The sequence below is a fragment of the Mandrillus leucophaeus genome, unplaced genomic scaffold (assembly GCF_000951045.1).
Source record: "Mandrillus leucophaeus isolate KB7577 unplaced genomic scaffold, Mleu.le_1.0 Scaffold7, whole genome shotgun sequence".
Classification (NCBI taxonomy): Eukaryota; Metazoa; Chordata; class Mammalia; order Primates; family Cercopithecidae; genus Mandrillus; species Mandrillus leucophaeus.
Window position 1 is genome coordinate 1,667,466 of NW_012107585.1, and position 22,615 is coordinate 1,690,080.

The following is a 22,615-nucleotide window of genomic DNA, read 5'->3' on the forward strand; positions in this document are numbered from 1 at the left end:
CAGGAGTCTGTGACCAGCCTGGCTAACATGGTGAAACCCCATCTACTAAAAATACAAAAACTTAGCTAGGTGTGGTGGTGTATGTCTGTGATCCCAGCTACTCAGGAGGGTGAGGCAGGAGAATTGCTTGAACCCAGGAGGCAGAGGTTGTAGTGAGCCGAGATCACGCCATTGCACTCCAGCCTGAGTGACACAGCGAGACTCCATCTCAAAACAAACAAACTAAAAAACAGCTCTAGCACTGGCAGGTCCCAGGCCCTGCAGAAGGTGTTTCCCTCCCTCCTTTGTCCTTGCCTGTCTCAGAGCCCTTTTCAGAGTCTCTTGTATGTTTCTTTCCCTGTTAGGACCAATCTTTACAACTTCAGCAAGCGCAGCAAATAAGATGCAGAACTGGGGGAGATGCGCTGTATGACTCAATTCCCTTGAGCCTAAAACACTCACTTATTAGTAACATTTTTTTCTTTTTTTTGAGATAGTCTCATGACTACAGGTGCATGCCCCCATACCCGTCTAATTTTTGTAATTTTAGTAGAGACGGGATTTCACCGTGTCAGTCAGGCTGGTCTGAACTCCTGCTTTCAGGTGATCCACCCGCCTTGGCCTCCCAAAGCGCTGGGATTTACAGGCGTGAGCCACCACGCCCCACCGATAAAATTTTTTCTGAAGGTGTTTTCATCCCTTTTGTGATCTTCTAAACTCCCAACGTGTACCACACGCTTCGTTGGGCTCCAGGCAAACAAAACTTAGACAAAGTCCCTGATTCTAGAAACCCTCGGTCAAGGGAACCACAAACAAACCAGAGTGGAGGGCAGGCAGGGGTCCTAGGCTGGGAGCTGGGAGCCTGGAGCGCGTGCCAGGTGCTCTGCAGCCCGGCTTCATTATGGAGGCTCAAGCACTGTGAATTTCCAAAAACCGTGAACACACCCCTAGCTGACTGAAGTACAAAAAACATATCCCACAGCCACATGAGAATGACCTTTGGATCCTCCACCTAATTTGGGTGTTTAGGCCGCCTCGCCCCTCTTTTGGCCTGGACAATTGAAATGTATCTGCTCTCAGGGGAGACGCCCACCGTGTCAGGGCTGGAGCTGGCAAGAGACTGAGAAGAGGACTAGATCTAGAGTCAGAGATGGAGTTCTTGTTTGGCATCTGTCACTAAATCTCAGTGGGGACCCAGGAAGTCACTCCACCTCTCGTATTTCCTCATCCACAAAGTGGAAATACAAGCAAGCTTAAGTCTCCATTGTAAGGTTGGAGTTCCTGTTTGTGAAAGCACTGGAAATGTAAAATGCACTCTTCAAGTACAAAGTCAGAGAGGATCCGTAAATAGGCACAGACTGCCCTTTGGTATAAACTGTTCACATTAAATCTACGTTATGTTGCTCAAGAGTTAAAATAAGCTCAAAGGAGAGGCGGATACCAATGTCAACCAGGGGAAGACCGACACTGAAATTCCAAACTGAGTTAGCAAAAACAATAGATGGATGAGACATGCAGACATGCCACGATCTGTCACATCAGAGTTCGATGTAGTCCTGCTGCAAACACATGGAATCGGGTAAGTCCAATGCCAACGGAATAGATTTCTTGGGATCTAATATTTTTAAAATTGCCTGACCAGCTTACCCTCTAGGAAAACTTACTTAAGGGAGGCAAATAACTTTGGGAGATGAGTATAAGAGGTAGCAGGAGGAAGTTAAGGAAGAACGCCACTACATACTGCAGGAATGTACTGGAAGGCAAACATGGCCCAAAGAAAAAGCTCCGCTGAAAAAAACGTTGAATACTGACCATAGAACTAGCACCTTGCTCCCAGGTCAATAATATGAACCAAAAAAATGACAAAGACCTTGCTCAATCCTGAGGTTCGTGAAGGAATATAGGAGAGTTGTGTGTTCGTGTGACTCCTGAAACCAAAGAGCAGTACTATTCAAAGGGCATGTCTTCATCTTACGATCACATATTCCAGACCCTGAGCCAGAGAGTCTGCGTTACAGTAGGAAAAACGGGGAGTGTTTCATGCCTGTGGATTCAGGCCACACCAGCAACCTACATGTGTAGCATTCTCTGAGTCATAATGACCATTCTCATCTCCCACTGAGGGCAGGTGTAAGACTCTCCTCTTGCAGTGCTCTGAGAGGAAGTTGGGCTTCTTCTTCTTCTTTATAAATCATAGGCAAACCAAACATTTGTACCTGTTACATCCCCAAAGCTGAAGGCAATAAAGAATAAACACATACAGCAAGCTGCAAGGTGCGTGTTTAGGAATTGCCTCAACATTGGGTTTCTATTGACAGAACAGGGGAGGAGGTTGCCTCTGACCTTCCTGAGGCTCCCACCGAACCCTGGCTGAGTAGCCCACAGTTAATTTTAAGTGGCAAAAGAAATGAGAACAAATTCCTCCAGGAAGAGAAATTAGATTTCTGCTAAAACAGTGCTCTCCATAGGGTACATGAGCACATTCAACTGCCACTGGAAAAGAACCTGAGGGCAGGCACACAGCGCCCACTGCTAGAAATTTTGCAATTAGATTAGAATGGAAGAGTGTCTGAGTTTTCAGATAATTTTACACGTCAGGATATGGCTAACAGGTCATGTTCAGGGCCTATGCTTGATACTGTCGAAATACAAACAAAAATAACTGCCTAGAGAGAATATCCACGTCCTAAAAGAGAAAATGTTTTATCTGGGAGGAAGAATGATTTAACTCCTGAAACTCGAGAACACAGAACAACAACAAAAATAATTTCCTTGAACATATTCAACTAGAATGGCAAGGCATTTTCCTACATAAAACATTAGAATTTTCCCGTTACTCTAAAGGAATCCAATAAATAATTTTACAGTGAAAGGGCCTGGATCAAAACGGAAAGTGACACCGGCCCTCGATGAACACAAGTCACAGGTCCCTGTGCAGGTCCCAGGGCTGGGTCATCCAAGAACTCCAGCAAAACCGCGAGCCCGGCCTCCGGTTTCCTCTTTCCCGAATGGGACTGGCTGGAGGGTCCAAGCTGCTTTACAGAAGAGTTCCATCTGGTAAGCCCGGGCGGTGAGCAAAGCCAACGATGACAACACGAGAAGTGGTCAAAGCCAAGGTTTCCTCACGCTGCCTTTGTCTTCTTCCCGCAGCCTGGCCCGATGGCTGAAGCTGGGCCCCAGGAGGCGAGTTCTTCAGCAGGGCCTCCTCACCCAGGCTGGAGCAAGTCCGCCGCGCCCGTCAACCCAGGCTGGAGCAAGTCCGCCGCGCCCGTCAACCCAGGCTGGAGCAAGTCCCCCGCGCCCGTCAACCCAGGCTGGAGCAAGTCCGCCGCGCCCGTCATGCGGGGAAGAGCTCGGGCGGGCTTTCTCCATAGCAATACTTTGCTATGGGGTCCCGGTAGGTGTTCTCATGCTGCACGCTCTGTTGGCAAAAGGAAGATAAGAGCGCGGTGAGAGTGAGCACAGCTTCACACACCTCCCTCTAGGAAGAGTGAGAGTGGATCGGGACTGTCAGACTCTCCCTGCAGGAGGCTGGCCGAGTCCATCTCCAAATGTCACTAAAGGCTCCAAGGCACTTTCTGGAACAAAGAAGAATGCTCAACCCAGAATGCCAATGCAGAGCATGAACACGGACATAACATCACTGTGGCACTGTTTCTTTTTGTGTACACCAGTGAGTAACTTCGCCGTAACCTGGTGACTCAAGACAACTACTTTTTCTCCAATTACTCAAAATAGTCTAAGATCCGATGGGCGTTCTGCACCTGATCCTGTGCTTCATTCAGTTCCCCGTAAGGCACGCTGCGGAGACACTAAGGAGATGCACTTTAAATCGCTTTCATAAAGTTTATGTACCTAAAAATTTGGTGCATGAGCCAAGTCCTACAATACCATGCAAGCCTCATTTGGCTAAGCAAATTGGAAGTGTGATTTAAAGCAGACAATCATTCCTGATGGCTAATTTTTCAGCAATTTGTTTTCATACAAGCAACTTGAGTTTTTGGCTAGTCTAGAATTCATTAATTAGTCCAAGACCAATGCTAAGCAACAAACTTGTAAATATTCATCCAATTTAACAGACATATAGCCAAATCTTCTCTTTCTTGGGATACTTTTATCAAAACAAATCAAATGGCAATTGGGAAATCTTTTTACGGTAAAAAGACCAAGTCCGAAAGTATAGTAGCTTCACTGAAGACTGGAAATAATTCCTGGGTTTTATCAGTGAAGGAAAGAAAATACTTCGCCTTTTCTAGCGTTTCTCAGAATGAGAGAGAATCTGAATCAAAATGAGTCATGTGTTCAGCCTTCCTCCTCATTTCCTTTAAAGCTCATTCAAGTGGAAAGCTCTTCAAGCAAAACAAGACCATCAGGAATTTCTTAATGTTTTCAAATGCTCATTATAATCCCTGAAACATTTACCCAATGATACTGAATGCTCGCAGAACAAACCAGAGACATGAGAAGGGGCATAAAATCAAAAGGTGGACTACAGAAATCTGGCAAAGGGTACAAGAGCTTTGGAGAATGACAAATGAGTCCGTTATCTCAGACGAAGCCAGTAAAATCTTAGAGACACCATGAATAGAAGCCAGAAGAAGTGTGCTTGTATAATAAACATGTCTGGTGATTTTACAAAGAGAGCTACGACAACTGCCCAACCACAATAGCTGAGAGCCGAGGAGACAGTGATGAAAAGGCAAAAGACTTTCAGACGCTTTCGGCAGCAGGTGCAATAATATTTAACGCCCAAAGAGCGAAGCATTTAATGACGGCACGCTAATATGTATTGAGAGCCTGACAGCCTACAGATTTATTCATGTATTTTTAAACATTCACCTGCCTCATCCCCTTGAATCCTAAAATAAACGACGACTCCATCCCAGAACAAATTGCTACTTACTCTAAACAAGTGGTTACTGGAAAGCCTTAGTCATATTTCAAAGACGGGAGGAGGACCTTCTCTTAGGAGCTGGACTATTAGGACGCCACCAGACTTAAAAATAATTTTAAGCTTCCACTTAAGGAGCAAATGTACCAACCACATAGAAGAGATGCAAGTTAATTAGACCTTGATTTAATAAAAATGCTTCACCTCCCCTAACTTGTATAAATCTCACATTGACATTTTAAATACTATCATCACACTAAACAAAGCGTGACATAGCTTCATTTGAGTCTCTTCTCTTCTCCATTACCACCCCACCAAAAGGATCTCAGTGTGTATTTTCTAGTTTCCTTCCAACCGATCAGCTGCCATCCCACAGCTAGAGACATCACAGCTTCTGACCTGGGATGAGGTCCTGCATTTGGCCAGGCACAACTCAAAGTGATCTTCGACTGCCATGAAGAGGTTCTGGAATGCCACAGCTGCCCGGTTGAGGAAGCGCTCCAGGAGAAGTTGCTATGGAAACAAAAGTTAGTGCCTGTAATAAATTACCTAAGCCAGCAGAAGGTGACCTTGCCTATCTCTCCTAAACTAAGAGAATGCTAATACAGGGATGGGGAGGGGGGAAAGAGAAGGAGAAAAGAAGGGAGGGGAAGGGACACACGCATGCATACACGTGCATGCCAAAGCACCCTGGGTATCTTATTCATTAGATATGTGATTAGCAATACAATGGTCCATTCTGCAAAAGAACCATTCAAGCAACTGGGAACCACCTCCTTTCACGTTAGATAAAAGCTACTGTGCAGCAATTTCTGACACCTACAAAGTTCCTAAGTTTTATTTTCAGAAGAGCCTCACATGAACAGCCTAATGCTCATCACAAAACAAAGGCCAAAAGAAAAACGGAGTCGCAGAACCAGGAGCGACTCCCCATACCTTGTTGGGCTGCAGGCAGCAGGAGACACAGTACTCATAGGCGCTGCAGCAGCCGTTGGGCCAGCAGCCATCACAGCAGTACTGCTTCGTGCTAGGGACGTTGACGTTACAGCAGCCATTTACCAGCAAATCCTTCCTCTCACAAACGTAGCCTGAAAGTCAGAGACCAACCTTAGCATAAAACCAGCAGCCTTGCCACCTCCCTACCAGGGATGACCATGAAGCAGCAGTGAAAGTATAGAGACAGAAGCTGGAGTCTGGGGCATCATCCCAAGCACCGAAGAGCTGGAAACTGGACATAATGTGAGTCGGACTTGCTTTCCCCATGCAGTCATTGACAGGAAGCAGGCACTCCCCTGTTATCGCCAGGCTACACGTCGGAACCTACCTACACCTACTGTTTAGTCTGCTGGCACATGTTTGATTTCATCACCAGGTCAAGCTATAGCTACGTTCTCCTGTTCTAACCTATGCAAGCCAACATCTCATCTGTGCCTGAAGAAAAAATGTCATTCTTTTCTGAACAAAAACTTTAAAACAGAAAAAAACCAAGGCACTGATTCACAAAAGTGAGATCCTTCTAGATTGAACAAACAAAGCACTCTTTACAAACATCTTTCAGACGCTCGCTGCTTACTGAATAATTTGGAGGATTATAAAAATAGAAATATTCACATCTAACTCTTATAAACTGATTTGTACGTGTACACGCCAGGGACTCAATCACCCCTCGGCCTTTGGGAGTGCAGTTGTCTAATACTCAAGAAAGAAAAAAATCTCCTAATCCCCCCCTTCAACTTTTTATAAATCCCATCATCTATATACACACGCCCCCTCCAACCCAGCCCATTCATGCCCAACTTTAGAGAAAAAAAATCTCCTTACAAAAGCTAATGTATTGTTCAGAGCTGCTAAACAGACATTTCTCTACATCCTTCTGGGAATGGGACAGAAAAATGTAAGGATAAGTCCATAAGGGCCACCCATGGCCCTGAGGAAACTCCCAAGGTGCACACATGAGCTCCCAGGTGCACGTTCAGGCCCACAGGTGCAGAGCAGCTGCTCCCCGCATCGCTGCATTCCAAACGCCCAGCTTCTTCATCCTCAGAGAATGAGACTTGCTGAAGTATATATAAGGTTGTTTTCAGAAACTACTTTAGAAAACAAAGTCTGTTCAAAAGCAGGAGGCACCAGTAGAACAATGGTAATGAAGAAACTAAAAGGGCCCTCACTTAAGACTTGAGCAAATGAGGCCTATAGAGAACCAGGTTCCGGATACTTGGGAATCGGTGCCTTTTGTTGTAGTTGTTGTTTATGTTATTCTGTCTTCTAAATTAAGAGAGGATGATTCTAATGCTATAGTAAATGTTTCTTGGGATTCTTCCTATTTCTACTCATTTTCTTTACAGGGACTAGAAACCAACACAAAATGTAAATAAGTTAGTTAGCATTTTCCTCAAAATTCTGCTCAAAATAATAAACATACAGCAACTCTATATAATGTGACTTAAACTCTGCCAGTTGAAATTCTCTTTCTGCCCTTTACTTTTCATCTTGTAAGTGTCAGCATCTCAGGCATCCTTTTTTCCCCCCCACTGCCAACTTACAGTATTCGGCCTTGAAATGCAGCTCTTTCTAGCTTGGTGAAAGCAAGCTCATCAAGAACTCTCACCTTGCATCAGACATCTACTCACTCAAATGTTATCTCCAACAAGGAGTCCTGTAAGATCACAACCTCATACTGTGTTGCTATTGCCTTGAAAATTAACTTCCAGCCTATTAAAAGTTTGTAAATGCAAATGATCTTATTTAATAATGTGTTACCCTGGCAATATTCACAGCAGCATCTGTTTGCTAAGAGGCGTAAGTTCTTACATGCTTTCTTTACTAAACTACTTACTTCACCCATATTCATGGAGAAAAATAAAACCTGTAGCTCTTGGATTCTTACTGATTGATTGATTCCTTCATTTCTGGACTCAAGGAGTCCAAGAGTCTGTCTCATCTAAATTAATCAAAAGAATATTCTTTCACTAGCTAAGATAAAAGATGACAAACTGCGCTCACAACCCAGTGCTAAAACATTAGAGTGAGTGTGTAAGATTTCATGTGTTCTCACTGAGTGTCACACATCCTGTAAGAAGCTCTGAACTCCAAGTCAATGTCTGCCTATTGACTATGTCATCTTGTGGAAGTCACTTCCTTTTGCTAAACTTCACTCTGCTTGTTAAAAAACAAAACCCACATTATTTTCAGTATGATTTGCTTTTTCAATGTGATCTTAAAAACATAGCTTGTCACTGGCATCACTGCTGAGTTGGGAATGCATTCTGGTACAAAACACGCTAACCTGAGGTGGGCAGTTTTCTTCCAGCTCCTTTCTTTATTTTCAAATAATCTCATCTCTGGTTTGGAGACTTTGAGATCTTTTTAAAGTGTTCTTATTTTGCAAGGAATGCAACCCCCGCTTTTTTAAGCAATAATGCACTGTGTTTTTTTCTTAATTTTTTTTTTAGACAGGGTCTCACTCTGTCACCCAGGCTGCAGTGCCGTGGTGTAATCACAGCTCACTGCAGCCTTGACCTCCCCAGGCTCAGATGATCCTCCCACCTCAGCCTCCCGAGTAGCTGGGACTTGGGAGGCTGAGGTGTGCCACCTGCAGTGTGCCACCACATCCAGCTAATTTTTTATTTTTTATAGAGACAGTTTTGTTATGCTGCCCTGGCTGGTCTTGAACTCCTGGGCTTGAGTGCTCCTCCTGTCTTGGCCTCCCAAAGTACTGGGATTACAGGTGTGAGTCACCACATCGGCCTGTGGCTTTCATTTTCAAGACAGCAAGTGTCTTCATTTAGTTCAGATTCATTATGTATATGAAGATTCTAACACGTTACCTATAGCAATTTCTATACTGTCACGTTCATAATCCATTTGTTCTGAGACTTTTTGAAACAGGGCAAAATTTGCTCTTGAAAAAAAAAAACGTGTTATTTGCAAACCACCAGCAGAAAAGAAAATCTGTAAAACAATCAGGGAACTTTACATACTGTTGGATATTTGACATTAGGAGAAATTGTTACTTTTTTTGATGTGATAATGGTATCACGTTTATGGTTTATAAAAGTCTTTGGCAATGTTGGGCCAGTTCCTTAACCTTTGGTGCTATGTCTTCGCCTATAATATGAGGATAGCAGTATCCACCTCATAGGACTGTTGCGAAAATCAAAGGCGATAGCCCAGTGCCCAGCACATAGGAAGGGCTCCATGAGTGCATGCTAAGCACTAGCAGGAGTCTCACTGTTTGGGAAGACTCAACATTCTTTAAGTGGGAGGAGCTTAGCAGGTGTCTAGTCCACCACCTTGCCCAGGCACAGTCTTCTGACAGCTTACAAGGAAGTGCGAAAACCTTATCAAATAGATTTACATTTTCACTGTTAAGAGTCATACCTTTTGAATGTGTTTATAATTACTTTGAAATTATCTGGTCAGTCAACAAGTACACTTCTTGAGTGTCAACACAATGTGAATTTTACTCAGGTCACCACGAAGGAAAACTGAGCTCTTATCCTATAGAGTTCACCATCAAGATGAGAAAAAAAGATTGGCGAGATGGGGAAATAGTGAGGCTGGGGAGAAATTGTCAGAAGTGGCCTGGGGACTAATGCATGACATAGTGCTCATGCTGTAAGTTGTAGGCAGAAGGAACTTTTAAGAGTTAGAGTTATCAAAACAAGCTTCTCTGATGTTGAAGGGAACCTTGAATGATGAGTAGGGTATAGAAGACAAAAACCTGGGGAATGTTGCAAATGAGCGAGGAGGGGAAATGTGTTGCAGAGGAATCCCTAGTAAAACAAAAACCCTATGAATGGCCCAACCAGTCTACGCTCCTGATTGCCTGGAGAGGAAGGGAAGCCAGCCTCACCGAGTTCGTCCGTGATGAGGTGCTTCCCTTGAATGGAGTTGCGGCACTGATTGCTCGGACGACTGCTATTGCCCAAGTTAAACTGCACTTTCCACGGGATGGGCTGATTATGGTCATGAACCTGGAGGAGATTCCTATCTCTCACTGCCCTCTCCTCCTGCAAAGAAACCATAAGTGAGAAGGTTAAGTATCCAGTATCCTTTCTTACAATTTCACCAATTTTTCATAGAAGCTACAGTAAGAGGACAGAAATACTATAAAAGGCTTACACTACAGGAATCTGTACTCTCCTGGTACAAGCAAAGCCTGAGCCAAAGACATAAAATAAACCTGAAGGAAAAAGTAATAAGCTAGCGCTATGCTTCCAAACTGGCATACTTACATGCGTGGCTTCTGGATGACGTGCACATTATAAATGTGTATAAAAGTGTTAATTTTATGAAAAAATTGGAGAGGAAAAGTTTTGGACTTTTTCTTTCTGATGACAAGTAATTTAAAATATTTTTCATATTAAAACAAATACATTGTGGAACAGAACTTAAAATGTGAATGCACTTTTTAAAGAGCAGAAGAAACTTTTGTGACTCTCATCTCAGACATCTAGAGCACAAAGTCCCTTTCATTTGCAGTTACAGGTACTTTGGTGGAAGACGTTTGGGAAAATGTGAATTAGGAGTTTGATTTTTAGGAGCAAAATGAAGCATGTCAACTTGCGAATTTCTTCTGTGAAGGACCACTGAGTATGTAACCCTCTGCTGAACACGCCCGGGTCAGCCAGCCCTCTACCCATACAAGCAATTCGAAGAGTTGCCCTGGAGTCAAGAGTTTAAGACCATCTCTTCTGGCCTTGAAGAAGCTATGTCCAGTAGGAGTCAGCTTTCAAAACTACCTTTTCTATACTGTTATAATATTTTCTACACTGTTTAAAAAAAAAAAAAAAAAAAAAAAACCTAAGGAGGAAGCTGCCTAACTGCTAGAAAACAAGCCAAGCTTGAGAGAGCCCCTTCTGAATGCTTCAGTGGATTCCTGGAGTGTAACAAAGCAATAAGACTCCCTCCCAAAGGCTCTTTAATGTACTTGAAACATTCACTATTCTAACGGAGTTCTGCGGCTGTTACCTTTAAAAATAACCTGTTATGTGTCGCTTTTTAAGCAAAACGGGCTAATCTTGAAAATTTGATGAAGAGGCTTATATACTTAAAAAATGGTAAAGATCTTTATAGTTACTAAAATTTATCTAGGAAAGTAATCTGGGAAGATCTATTAGTATTTTAAAAATACATATCTACATACAGTGTGGCCCAGGAAACTCAGGTCTATCCTATGGAAAACACCAATGTATAAGGAAACACAGGGATGTTTACAACATGATCATTGCAATGGTATAAAAAACCTGAAACCCACCAGGCGTGGTGGCTCATGCCTGTAATCCCAACATTCTGGGAGGCCAAGGCCGGTGGATCACCTAAGGTCAGGAGTTTGAGACCAGCCTGGCCAACATGGTGAAATCCCACCTCTACTAAAAATACAAAAATTTTTAGTAGAGCTGGTAGGAGAATTGCATGAACCCAGAAGGTAAAGGCTGCGGTGAGCCAAGATCACACCATTGCACTCCAGCCTGGGCGACGAGCAAAACTCCGTCTCAAAAACAAACAAACAAACAAACAAAACCCCTGACACCCCAGTAACAGAGAAATGACTGAATGAACACGGGTATAACAATACTGTTACAACCAAACTTAGATACGACTGATAGCTATTTAACTAGAGTAGCAGTTCTACAACCTGACTTTTGCACATTAGATTAACGAAGGCAGCATAAAAACAAATTCTGATTCCTAAGCCCACCTATGGGCAAGAAAAATCTGTGGAGACCTGGGAATCAGTATTTTTAAAGTACCTAGATGATTTCAATACAAAGACAGGGTTGCAGACCAGGGCATGACTATAGTGTATTATTAAGGGAAAAAGCAAGTTGCAGAATAATGTGCCTATCACACATATTATGATAATAATTATGATAACAAGCACATATAGGTTTGTAAGAGCTCAGATAATGGTATGGAAAGATATACAGTAGTCTCCCTTACCCGTGGTTTTACTTTCTGAAGTTTAACAGTTATAGTTAACTGTGGTCCAAAAATATTACATGAAAAACTGCAGAAGTAAACAGTTCCTAAGTTTTAAACTGACCACCGTTCTAAGCAGCATGGTGCAACCTCACGCCATCCCATTCCGTCCCGCCCGGGCTGTGCATCATTCCTTCATCCAGCATATCCATGTTAGTCACTTAGTAGTCACTCAGTTACCAGGTCGAAAAACAGTATGGAGAGGGTTTGGTACTAGCCGCAGTTTCAGGCTTCCACTGAGGGTCTCAGAACAGACAACGGGGAACTACTATACTACAGACTATTAACATGGAAGGGACATATGTGGTTATTAAAATTATCTTTAATCATCTTGGGAATATTCTTTTTAATTTAAAATAAAGTGAAAACAATATTAAAAACGATTATTAACAACAGAAGGAAATTAAGTAAAGATTCTGTAGGAACTTTCTATTATACTTAGAACTTTTCTGTATATCTACAATTATTCAAAAAATTGTTTAAAAAGCACAATTACCAACACTAAAGGCAAAAATTGTCCATAATCTCATCAACTTAAATAAATTCTATTTGTTTTTGCATATTAGCTTCTAGCTTTTGACCTCAACATTTACACAAATTACGATGTTTTGCATTCAGCTCTTCTTGACACTAATTGGATAGTAAAACATTTCCAAGTCCCTACATTACCTTGATAATCACATTTTCGAGGCTATCTAATAATCCATCATGTTGATGTGCCATCATTTAGTAAACACATCTTCTATAGATCAACATCAGGCCCAGGTTTCTGTTAGCACAGATAATATTGCAATAAAATGTGGAGTTTTTAAAACAATTCTCTTGAATAACTTGTAGTAAAACGCTATGTAGTGCCAAATGATTTCCCACATTATATCTACCATCTGTAATAGTACCAGCATTTAAATAACAGTGTTTACAATTTGACCACAACTCCACCGGTACCGGATTTTGTTCTTTAATTTACCGTCTTTCAAGGTGGCTTTAATTTCTATTCTGCCCCCTCCCTTTTGTTTCTTTGCAAAGAAAGAACTGGTACTAGCAGGACCAGGACGGGTCATACAAAAACAACATCCGTATTCCTCAGTCATTGTGAGAAGAGGAGCTAAGTGCAGGAGTCTTGGGAGTATAGGACAAATCACTTAGGAGCATGCTGCTTAACTACCTGTAAATTCATACTCTTCTGCTCTACTGAGACCCTATCAGTTAACTGCATCATCAAGCTATGTGCAAACTAAACTGAGCTGCAAATGCTACCCTAGATAAATTAATAGCCATAAAGACTATTAAGAGCTTGGTCAAAGTACAGTAAACTGGATTTTACGACAAGGTTAAAAGTGCCCTTAACATTACTCCCACGCTATCCTGTTGTTGTTTGGAAAGAAAACAAGAGTTCACGGTCAAGTGCATCCCAGAAGGACCCCTGCCACATAATGACATTCCTGGTAAACAGGAAAGCAATTCTCCCAGCACTTCAATGCATTTTCAAACACGAATACTCAAGACCTTGCCAAAAGGATAGTGAAGGCATGTAGCAGAAATGACTTAGCAATGTTTGCTTTTTTGAAGGCCCAGTCTTGCAAAGGGTGCTGAGGGCACTCCTTCACAGGATAGGGGGCTTTCTACCTTTCCTGAACTGTTTCACCTATCCTATTAGGCTGTCTCAATTTTAAGCTTTTCTTCATATTTGTTTTTTTTTTAATTCGAAATTCATTCAAAGGTATCTAGTTCTTACAGAATGCTAAGGATACAGAGACGAACGGCAGTCCGGTTCTGTATTCGAAGAGCCTCAGAGCTGTTGAGAAAGGGGTACGTCCATACATCAGTGCAAAATCAAGCACTGCAGATGCTGTGACACATGTCCACGTGGAGTGTAGTAGGTACAAAGAGAAGAGCAGGAGCCAAAAGTACCTGAGGGCTTTCTTCCTAATTGTAAAGAGCTATAGAAACACACTGTGATTACGAATGTGTTGCTTTGTGTCTGACTTCAGAAGGGGTGTATATTCATAACTGTGCTGTATACTTTTCAGGAGTTATCACAGGTCAAGTGAGATAAATGTCTCACATAAGCAGTAAAGCACGGAAACATAAGGCACTCTTGTCATTAGGAGAGACTTGCTTATGAACCTCAAAAAAAAGAGGGGAGGTGGAGAAAGGCCAGAGGGTACTCCAAATGTCTAGTATTTGGGGAAATGGCTAAATGCAGCCTGATAATGGAAATTTTTAGTTATAAAAATCACATTTCCAAACAGCTTTTAAAGATAGGGAAATACTTATATGTTAAGTGAAGAAACGGTATGCCTCAACTATACAAACAAAAAGTATGAAAAATAGCAGGAAGAAAACATGCCCAAATGCGAACAGTGGATGCCTTTGGTTAGTGAGATTATGGGTAACTGTTCCCCTCCTCTACCCTGTGCAACATGAGACAAACACTCTGAAATATATATATATATCTCTTAGTAATCAGTGAAAAACAAAAAAATCCCCACCAAATTAACAACTCTCATACAATATGATATATACTTCACTTTAGACAGTATCTAACTTGGCACCAGTTTACACTTAGCTCCTTTAAGGCTGAACATGTTCATGTACTTCCAAGGAGTTATGCAAACAGCGCTGAGACTTTCAGAAAGTCTCATTTGAACACATATGAGAACATCTGGTTACACAAGAGGAACTCTAAGGACCCTTCCAACTCCCAAGATCGAAACTTGTTTAATCTCAGGTCAAATGCCTCGATAGTTAAGCCCGCCCTGCCACTAGATCATGTCATCTTGTTTTGTTTCCTTCGTAACATACATCATTATCTGAAATCACCTTGCTTATTTACTATCTCTCCTCCTTACCCGCTAGCGCAATATAGGCTCTTGGAGGGGAGAGATGTCATCTGCTTTGCCCGCTCCATCTCTGCCATCCAGCAGAACAGTGCCTGGCACACAGTTGGTGTTATCTGTTAAATAAATGCACCCAAGAAACCTGGTACCATTCACCATTCCCAACCCTTCCCTCAATGGCATCCCCAACATCATCACTGATTTCTCCTGTCTCCCAACTCTACAATTTAAGTTATCCCCCTAAGCATTAATTAACATGAAAACCAAAGAAAAGAGGAATTCAAAGCAGCAGAGAGGATAACCAACTATTCTCCAGGCAAAAGCTGCCGCATCTGCTCCACGAGTTTCCAGTCTCACTGCAGCGGAGCTAAGGGGCACGAGGAGCTTCACAGTGTTCATAGCCTCTTCTCAATCAATGCTACACACCCTGGACCCGTACATTCCATCTCACCATCTCCATTTTACAGAGGAAGAACCCCAACTCCCTCAAGGTCCACAGCTAGGGAGTGGAAGACCCCCCAAACTGAGGCCAGCTGAGCACAAGTGCCTCTGCCGGAGCACTCAGAACAGCGGAGCTCAAAGTCTTTGGTCCTGGAACCCTTTCTAATCTTTTTTTTTTTTGAGATGGAGTCTCGCTCTGTCGCCCAGGCTGGAGTGCAGTGGCCAGATCTCAGCTCACTGCAAGCTCCGCCTCCCAGGTTCACGCCATTCTCCTGCCTCAGCCTCCCAAGTAGCTGGGACTACAGGCGCCCGCCACCTCGCCCGGCTAGTTTTTTGTATTTTTTTTTTTTTTTTAGTAGAGACGGGGTTTCACCGTGTTAGCCAGGATGGTCTCGATCTCCTGACCTCGTGATCCGCCTGTCTCGGCCTCCCAAAGTGCTGGGATTACAGGCTTGAACCACTGCGCCCGGCCACCCTTTCTAATCTTAAAAATTACTGAGGACCTCAACACGTGGGTTTATGTGAGTTATGGCTATTGATGCCTACCATATTGAAAATTAAAACATAAATCCTTAAAATGTTTATTTTAGATCATTTTTATTTATTTAAAAACAACAATGAATTCAGTACATGAGTTTTTTTATGAAAAAACACTTAAAAAAAACATAGTAAGGAGAGGGGCAATGTTTTTATATTTCTGCAAACTTTTTAATGTCTCCCTTAATGGAAGACAGCTGAATCTCCGAAGCGACCTCTATATTCAATCTGTCACAATATATTGTCTGCGTTGGAGCACACGAAGAAAATCTATTTCACACAGATGTGTAGTTGGAAAAGGGAGGACTACTTTAATAACTTTCACAGAAAATTATGGATAATACTGTACCATACTTGACACTAAATACTACACCAGAATTTGACAACTGCGGGTTACTAAAAGTTCACTGCACATAGTGCAGCCAGTTTGGAGAACAGTTGTGCAGTTCCTCAAAAAGTTCAACACAGATTTACCATCTGACCCAGTAATGCCACTCCTAGGAATATACCAAGAGAAATGAAAACATGTCCACACGCAAACTTGTAAATGAAGGTCTGTAACAGCACTATTCATAATAACTAAAAGGTGGAAACAACCCAAATGTCTCTCAACGAAGAATGAATAAAGAAAATGTGACAGACGCACGCAACGGAATATTATTCGGACATAAAAATGAAGTGCTAATACATGCTAGGACATGGATGAACTTTGAAAACATTATGCTAAATGCAAATGCCAGTCAAAAAAGACCACATTATAGAATGTCAATTATATGAAATATCTAAAATAGGCAAAAGTATAGAAACAAAGTAGATTACTGAATGCTTAGGACTGAGGGGTAGGGGGAAGAAGATGATTAAAATGTTTTAAAACTACTGGTTTGTGAATATACTACTTTTTAATTTTTTTTTTTTTTTTTTTGAGACAGAGTCTTGCTCTGTCACCCAGGCTGGAGTGCAGTGGTGGATCCTGGCTCAGTGCAACTTCCGCCTCCCAGATTCAAGTGATTCTCCTCACTCAGGCTCCCCAATAGCTGGGATTACAGGCATGCGCCACCACACCCTGCTAATTTTTGTATTTTTAGTAGAGACAGGGTTTCACCATGTTGGCTAGGCTGGTCTCAAACTCTCGACCTCAGGTGATCTATCTGTCTCAGCCTCCCAAAGTGCTGTGATTACAGGTGTGAGCCACCGTGCCCAGCCTGTGAATATACTACAAATCAGCATTATATACTTTAAATGGGTGAACTGTATGATATGTGAATTATATCTCAATAAAACTTACCAAAAAACCCAGTTTCTTCAGCACAACGTGGCATCTGAAACCATATCAATGAATTTTTCATAAACTGTTCAAATCCATGAGTCTGTCTTGCACATTGAACAGATCTTATGCAGATCTTCTAATTGACACATTTTCATTATACAATACTAAAAAAATCACATTTGTTAATATCACCAGGGATTTAATCTTTAGGTGTTAGAAAGTTACAAGCTAAGGGTAGCAGATACACATCTTCCAAAATTCTAATTTTCACTTGAAAGCTTAAATATTATCATTGGTAAATAATGTCAGATGTTTTCTGTAAAGTAACAAGCTCACTTCGTTTTCAAGAAAACGTCTACCAAATACCCAAATCTGAATAACTAGTGTTATCAGTTGTTCTTTCAAGAAAAAATAGTGTTCCATGAAAAAAGTGGCTACTTAAGCTTGCAGCTCAATTGCCAAAGCTCTTCCTCAAGACACCCATCATATTTCTGTAGGCAGAACGCACTGTTACGCATACTTCCCGTTTCATTATACAGAAAAGATATGTACTTGGGGATCAAAATTTAGCAAAAGTAGTAAGTTTGACTGCTTCGTTCTTAAGTGAAATTAGTACTTTTTTTAAAACTACAAGTATGGCCGTGAAGAATACGGTAACTAGCAGCAGAGTCTGCTGCCGCTGCTTTGATCCTTGCTAAAGTACCGGCTCGACCCCTCCAGGACTTCTGCACCATCAGTGCAGAAACCAAAGTGTCAACAAGGTGAAAAAAGCAAACAATATTTTGTTGTTATTCTGAAAATAATTCTGGCCTTGCAGATCCCCTGAAAGAGTCTCAGGGACCCTCTGGGGTCCACAGACCACATTTTGGAACCCAGTGGGTTAGGATATTACAAAAAACTAAAGGCTAGGTGCAGTAGCTCATGCCTGTGATTCCAGCACTCTGGGAGGCTAGGCCAGTCCATTGCTTAAACCCAGGAGTTTGACACCAGCCTGGAAAAAAATAATGAGGGCCCACATCTACCAAAAAAATTAATTAATTAATTAGCTGGGTGTGATTGCGCACGCCTGTAGTTCCAGCTACTCGGGAAGCTGAAGTGGGAGGATCCCTTGAGCCTAGGAGTTCAAGGTTGCAAAGAGTTATGACGGTGCCACTGCACCCCAGCCTGGATGATAGAACAAGACCCTGTACCAAAAACAAACAAATAAACAAAACCAAATTTAAAAAAATCCTAAGCCTCAGTGGCTTCACAGAAGATTGTTTCTTGCTCATGCTACAAGTCTAACATGGGTAAGCCGAGGGGTTCTGCTCATCCTAGTCCCTCAGGCTGAAAGAGGCCCCCTCTCAGCACATGGCCTCCATGGTCACTACGGCTTCTGCCTGCAAGTGACAATTCACATGGTATAAGCCAACGCAGGCCACACACCCACCCTCCTTCAAAGAGGGTGGGAGCCAATCCCACCATGTGCCCAGAGAAGGATGACCAACTCCTTATGAACAACCCTGGTAACTACTACCCCAGGAGATCAGGGAGGGACATAATGAGTCACTGAGTGGTCCAGTGGAGAGCAGATCCCAAGACCTAAAGGACTGCAGCTTGGCTCAGTTAGTTCCCCAACTGCTGCTGGACCAGACACAGAACCAGTGCTGATAAGTATCCTGGTATTTCAAGAGAAGCCAGAAGAAAGGATTTATATAAAATCTCATATATTTTTAATCCCATTTTTAAACATACTGGCCAGGCAGTGGCTCACACCTGTAATCCCAGCACTCTGGGAGGCCGAGGCAGGTGGATTGCTTAAACTCAGGAGTTCAATACCAGCCTGAGCAACCTAGTGAAACCCCATCTCTACTAAAAATACAAAAGGCTGTACGCAGTGGCTCATGCCTGTAATTCCAGCACTTTGGGAGGCTGAGGCGGGCAGATCATCTGAGGTCAGGAGTTCAAGACCAGCCTGGCCAACGTGGCGAAACTCCGTCTGTACTAAAAACACAAAATTAGCTGGGCGTGGTGGTGCACGCCTGTAATCCCAGCTACTTGGGAGGCTGAGGCAGGAGAATTGCTTGAACCTGGGAGGAGGAAGTTGCAGTGCATCACTGCACTCCAGCCTGGGTGACAGAGTGAGACTCCGTCTCAAAAAACAAACAAAACAAAAGAAGAAAACAATAAAAACCATGCAAGCAAAACCAAAGGTGCATGTAACCCATTTCATCTCTATCGTGATGGTCACAAATTGAGAATGTGGGCTTTAAAATCACGTGGCCCTGAATCAGAGTCCCAGCCTGAGCCATTACAAAGAAATAGTAGCCCTAAGCACAAGGAATTCCTACAAAGTGACACAGACATCCAGTAATAAAATGGTCAGAGGACATGATAAGGCCACTTAAGATGCAGAACAGTCAAATTACCAAAACCAGTAAGATGTTCATCTTCAACCACTAGTCAGGGAAATATACAGCACAGTAATAATGATGGGGAATAAATCTGTAAGCTTATCTGAACAAAGTGTTTTAGGTGTTACTGAAGGACACAAAAGAAGGCAGGATGTGGAGGGGGAGACACGGATACTGGTGATCCTGACCCTGTGAAGGCCCAGGCTAACATGTGTGCTCGTCTCAGTTTTTCTCTGAGACAGAGTCTCTCTCTGTCGCTCACCCTGGAGTGCACTGGCGCGATCTCGGCTCACTGCAACCTCCGCCTCCAGGGTTCAAGCGATTCTCCTGCCTCAGCCTCCTGAGTAGCTGGGACTACAGGCACCTGCCACGCCTGGTTAATTTTTTTTGTATTTTTAGTAGAGATGGGATTTCACCATGTTAGCCAGGATGGTCTCAATCTCCTGACCTCATGATCCACCTGCCTCAGCCTCCCAAAGTGCTGGCAATTACAGGCATGAGCCACTGTGCCTGGCTTCATCTTAGTTTTTAACAAAGAAGTTTAAAAAGTAATAAAACAAAATAGAAAAATAGGAAAAAAAGCATATAGAATAAGGATATAAATAAGAAAAATATTTTTGTACAGCTGTACAATGTGTTTTCAGCTAAGTGTTAATACAACAGCCAAAAAGTTAAAAAAAAATTAAAGTTTATAAAGTAAAAGCATTACAGTAAGCAAATGTTAACTTATTATTAAAGAAAAATCTTCAAACAATGTACAGCGGCCTGTGTGGACAGCTGACAGTAGCACCCATTACCGCTAGGCCTTCACGTTCACTCACCACTCACTCACTGACTCATCCAGAACAACTTCCAGTCCTGCAAGCTCCACTCACGGGAAGTGTTCTTTACCGGTGTACCATTTTTACTCTTAGATTTTTTGTAACAGAGTCTCACTCTGTTGCCCAGGCTGGAGTGCAGTGGTGTGATCTCGGCTCACTGCAACCTCCACCTCCCAGGTTCAAGTGACTCTCCTGCCTCAGCCTCCCACATAGCTGGGATTACAGGCATGCACCACCACGCCTGGCTAATTTTTATATTTTTAGTAGAGATGGGGTTTTGCCATATTGGCCAGGCTGGTCTCGAACTCCTGACCTCAAGTGATCTGCCTGCCTCAGACTCCCAAACTCCTAGGATTACAGACATGAGCCACCACACCCAGCCCATTTTGTATCTTTTATACAGTATTTTTAACTGTACCTTTTCTATGGTTAGATATATTTAGATCCACAAATACCTCCCATTGTGTTGCAATCGCCTACAGTATTCAGTACAGTCACATGCTGTACAGACTTAGGGCCTAGGAGCAATAGGCTATGCCACACAGCCTAGGGGTGTAGCACAATCACCTAAAGATGTATTTTTCAAAATCCTGAGCGACGCATGACTATAATTTTAAAATGAAGAGGATGTGTCAGGGTAGTGAAAAGGTGGTTGTAGGGAAGGTGACAGAGTGGACAGCACCTGAGCCAAGAGGTGAAAGGTTAGCAGAAGCATGCCAGACTGAAAAGAAACATTCATCCCAGTTAAAAAGGCTCACTTGTTTGTTCAATCAATATTTGGATTCCCATGAAGTGGCTGGCAGTATCCTAGGGGCTGGAGAGTCTATGAACAAGACAGACAAGGTCTCTGTTCTCAAGAATACCATAGTCTAAAAGAAAGAATGAGGCAAGACAGATAAACAAGTAAATGAACAAGAAATGTTCAGTTTGTGATGCCTACCACGAAGAAAATAAAGCAGGTTTATGAGCAAGGAATTGAAGTAATGTACACCATGTCATCAGGTATGGTCTGAAATAGTAACAGTCTGACCTGAAATGACACAAAAGATTCAACCATGCAGAGATCCTGGAAGAGAATCCAGAGTTTTCTCTGAGAATTTTACCTGGGGAAAGTGCCATGATCCCATCTTTTTAAAGATTATCACCCCTACTGCTGGGAAGAGAAGAAGACAAGAATGGAAGTAGAGACTTGCTGCTGGGCTACTGCAATGGTCCAGACGAGAGATGCCAGTGGCTTGGCCTAGGGTGACAGCAGTGACACTTCGAAGAAATGAGCAGATTCAGGATACACTCTGGAGGCAGAGCCAATACTGTGGATATAGGGAGTGAGAGGAGAAAAAAACAAATGAAGTGGCTTGAATACCTGGCAAACAGTAATGCCACTAAGTGAGACCGGGAAGACTCGGAAGGAACAAGTGCTGGCAGAGAAGAGTTCTGTTTGGTTCAAATACGAACACACTCAACGTCAACTAGAAAGTAGGAGGGTAGTTTCCAGGGGCTGGGGGAAAGGGAGAAACGAAGACTTATTGTTTAATGAATATAAAGTTTCAGTTTCTAGAAGAGTTATGGAAGTGGATGGTGGTGATGGTCGCACAGCGTTAAGGATGTATTTAATACCACTGAACTGCACACTTTAAAAATGGTTAAGATGGGGCCGGGCATGGTGGCTGACGCCTGTAATCCCAGCACTTTGGGAGGCCGAGGCAGGTGGATCACTTGAGGTCTGGAGTTCGAGACCAGCCTGGGCAACAAGAGCGAAACTCGGTCTTAAAAAAAAAAAAAAAAAAAAAGATGGGAAATTTTATGTCGTATTTTACCACAATAAAAAAGAATTCGGAAAAAAAAAGATATCAACTAGGCAATCGGATATAAGAACTTGGGGATTTCTAGGACAGATCTAGGCTGTTATCAACTACGGGCATCAACAGCATACCTCCAGAGATCACCTGAGTATTTAAACAATGGCCCAGAGATCACCTGAGTCAGATAGAGAGGAAGGCAGAGGACGGAGTCCTGGCGCACACCACCACTCAGGGGTCCACAAGACAGACAAGGGACAACATACAACTGTGAGGAGGTGTCTGAGGTGGCAGAAAACACAAGTCACAGAAGTCTGGTAATTCACATGATCGCCCAGACATCCCGGCCAATAAAAGAGACTTACAGCACTTAGCCTCTCTGTTTGCCTAAGGTAAACTGCGAGGTCAGGTACAATTCCCTATTCTTCCCTTTTCACAGCCCCCCTGCCAATCCACTAAACGTAGAGTGACCACATAGTTTTATCAATGTTCTATTCATTTATATATTTTATTTACACACTTGAGCTTTGAGAGTAAAAAGAAGGGCTTTTTATAACCATGTCAGGACAACAGCATAACCCAGGGGTATCCTGGGTGCACTCTGGAGCGTAACCACCCCTTCTACACAACTAAGCACTCAACCCGGACTTCTAGACAAACTTA

At 42.7% G+C, this 22,615-nt stretch overlaps 1 protein-coding gene across 1 annotated transcript in view; it reads right to left on the reverse strand.

Moving 5' to 3' along the window:
- Positions 1-1,198: 1,198 nt before the first annotated feature.
- Positions 1,199-22,615, reverse strand: part of LOC105527901 (chromosome unknown open reading frame, human C12orf49) — a 24,054-nt gene continuing 2,637 nt past the window's right edge. The window contains exons 2-6 of the mRNA XM_011964394.1: positions 9,726-9,882; positions 5,807-5,958; positions 5,270-5,383; positions 3,295-3,400; positions 1,199-3,194 (exon numbers count right to left, since the gene is read on the reverse strand). Coding sequence (XP_011819784.1) covers positions 3,317-3,400; positions 5,270-5,383; positions 5,807-5,958; positions 9,726-9,882 — 507 coding nt within the window. The 3' untranslated portion in view covers positions 1,199-3,194; positions 3,295-3,316. The remainder of the gene's footprint in view (positions 3,195-3,294; positions 3,401-5,269; positions 5,384-5,806; positions 5,959-9,725; positions 9,883-22,615) is intronic.